This window comes from Myotis davidii, unplaced genomic scaffold, assembly GCF_000327345.1.
Source record: "Myotis davidii unplaced genomic scaffold, ASM32734v1 scaffold149, whole genome shotgun sequence".
Lineage (NCBI taxonomy): Eukaryota > Metazoa > Chordata > Mammalia > Chiroptera > Vespertilionidae > Myotis > Myotis davidii.
Window position 1 is genome coordinate 1,027,010 of NW_006352194.1, and position 2,873 is coordinate 1,029,882.

The following is a 2,873-nucleotide window of genomic DNA, read 5'->3' on the forward strand; positions in this document are numbered from 1 at the left end:
TTGGACAGGTACTTACAGAACTGCAGAGTTTAATGGGAGCTGGGGAGTCTGTCCCTGGAGTTTGTCCTGACTCTGCTACTCATTTGCTGTTGTGACCTTGGGCAAGCCCTTTCCCCTTTTTGAGCCTCAGTTGTCCCCTCTTTAAAGTAGGCGGGGTTGGACTCGGAACAGGGTGGCAAGTAGGTTTTTGTCTCACATGCAAAACGGATGGATTGCTGTTGGCCTCTTAAGCATCTATCTGGGCTCGCAGGAAAGCATGCACATCTGGGATTGGAGGTCGCCGCATGCATTCTGCAGGGCACGATCCTCACGCTCCATCCTGCGCTGATGCGCTTTGATTCTTCTGTGCTTCCCTCTATCTCCTGTGTCACTTCTCCACCAACCTGTGGTCTGGCTTCAGCTTAACGCCTTCATGATGGGGAACTCAGTGTCTTCCCTCAGACAGAATTGTCAGATTGTTATGCCTGGTCCTGAGCCTGCCTCCCTGAACTTGTGTCCGGATGATGGATTGCTTGGGTTCAGGCCTAGGTAATGCCTTTGTACTTGGAGCCTCAGTGATGGATATGTAATTGCTGCCTTCTGGAGGCATACAGAGCCACGGCTTTCTGCTATCTTATGACAGTGACAGAGATAGCATCTGTATATCCTTTGAAAAAAGCACTTTAAAAACATTCTCACTTAGCTTATACAGCAACCCTGTGGACCCTGTGTTATTATCACCTCCATTTTACAGCGAGGAAGTTGAGATTAGAGAGTTAACAGAGCGGCCCCTGAGATCGAGCCTGTACCCCTCTGGCCAGCTTCCTTCCTCCTCCCCACCCTGTCCCCAACCTTCTGTTCCGTCTCCCCACAAGCCACAGCCTCCCGTTCTCTCGCCCTCCTCAGGTTTCCATGTGATTCCCACAATCTCGAACATCGTCCCGGAGAGCTGCCTGCTGATCGTGGTGGGGCTGCTGGTAGGGGGCCTGATCAAGGGTGTGGGTGAGACACCCCCCATCCTACAGTCGGACGTCTTCTTCCTCTTCCTGCTGCCACCCATCATCCTGGACGCAGGCTACTTCCTGCCGTTGCGGCAGTTCACAGAGAACCTGGGCACCATCCTGATCTTCGCCGTGGTGGGCACGCTGTGGAACGCCTTCTTCCTGGGCGGCCTCATGTACGCCGTGTGCCTGGTGGGTGGCGAGCAGATCAACAACATCGGCCTCCTGGCGAACCTGCTCTTTGGCAGCATCATCTCGGCCGTGGACCCCGTGGCCGTGCTGGCTGTCTTTGAGGAAATTCACATCAACGAGCTGCTACATATCCTCGTCTTTGGGGAGTCCCTGCTCAATGACGCCGTCACTGTGGTGAGGGGTTGGGGAACACACCCATGTCCACACAGGGCACAGACCCCAATCCAAGTCCAGAGTGACCCACATCCACCTGCTAAGAATCGTAATAAAACAAATGTCCATTCAAAAAGGGGGCCAGGTCATGCTGAGCATGAGACATGGGTGATTTCACTTAACCCTCATGGCACCCTTAGGAGGTGCTTAATAGTCTCACTTACAGAAGAGGAATCAGGCCCAAAGAAGTTCTAACTTGCTAGCATATGAGAGAACCCAGGTTAGAAGCCAAGTCGGTCTGACTCCAGGGCCTGAGCTCTTGGCCTTACCAGGTCATATGCGCCAGCCCTGACTTGGATTGTGATATGATCTTGATTAAATTGCTTATCCTCTTCCTACCTCAGTTAACCTTTATGGACCAGCCTGGGAGGGGTGTTTCGGCTTTCGTGTTGATAATTATGCCTTAAGTTAAGAGTTTCATATGTGCAGAGTTCTAGGGCAGCCGTTGTGGAAAGGGTCCTTGCTCCCAGAACCCCCAAAAGTGATTAAGTAAAATGAATTGGCCACTTGCTCACTGTGTGACGTTAAGCAAATGACTGTATCTCTCTGGGCAACACCTGGACATCTGTAGTGTGGCAGAGGAGTTAGTGCTTCCCTCCCAGGGTCTAGAGAGAATGGACAGCCCCGACGCAGGGTCTGCACACTGAAGCTCTGTATGCTTGCACGTACCTTCCTCCCAGCCAGTTTCCTCAGGAAACAGATACGTGTATGTGCAACTCACATCGTGTTGTGAAAACATCCCCCCTGCCAGATGGACCCCTCAGTAGCTGCGCACACAGGAAAACACAAGGGCACGTGTGCACCCCTGCATGCTTGCACATGCACCCCGTCTCCTCCACTTCCAGCCCCTCAGGAAGCTGCACCTCAAAGAAGAGGCAGTGGTGGTCGGCTGCTGACAGCCTTGGCTTCCTCTCCTTCCCCGGCCCCTCCTCGGCTCCTCGTGAGCAGGCAGGCCGTGGTCCTGGCCTCTTTTAGGAACCCCTCTTGCCAGAGTCACCACATGAGCCTGTTTCTCCATCTGCAACAGGGGTTGCAGGGTTCTTACAGGAGTCCCACTCACGAATGTCTGAAACCACTGGGTGCCAAACATGAAGTCCTCCCATTGGGTCTGGGTGTTGGGTTGGCACTACCAGGGAGCAAGTGGGGCGTGGTTGTGTCAGGTAGACACCTCAGTCTGGCCACCTCGGGCCCATGCCACGCCTCACCACAGCAGTGGCAGTGGTGGTAGTAACTGCTGGTGTTCATTGAGCACTTCCTGTCTGAATATGCATTGCCTCATCTGATCTGCACAGAAACATGAGGTGGGCACTGTTATGCCCATTAAAAAAATTTTTTTAATTTTTTTTTTTTCAGAGGGAGCGAGAGAGGATATTTTTCCATTGATTTTTTGGGAGAGTGGAAGAGAGAGGGAAAGACATGAGAGAAACATTGATGTGAGAGAAACACATTGATTGGTTTCCTCCTGCACGATCCCTAAACAGGGCCTGG

At 52.6% G+C, this 2,873-nt stretch overlaps 1 protein-coding gene across 1 annotated transcript in view; it reads left to right on the forward strand.

Annotated features, from left to right (window-relative positions):
* Positions 1–2,873, forward strand: part of SLC9A1 (solute carrier family 9, subfamily A (NHE1, cation proton antiporter 1), member 1) — a 50,659-nt gene that overhangs the window by 35,961 nt on the left and 11,825 nt on the right. Inside the window, exon 2 of the mRNA XM_006777483.2 lies at positions 886–1,346. Coding sequence (XP_006777546.1) covers positions 886–1,346 — 461 coding nt within the window. The remainder of the gene's footprint in view (positions 1–885; positions 1,347–2,873) is intronic.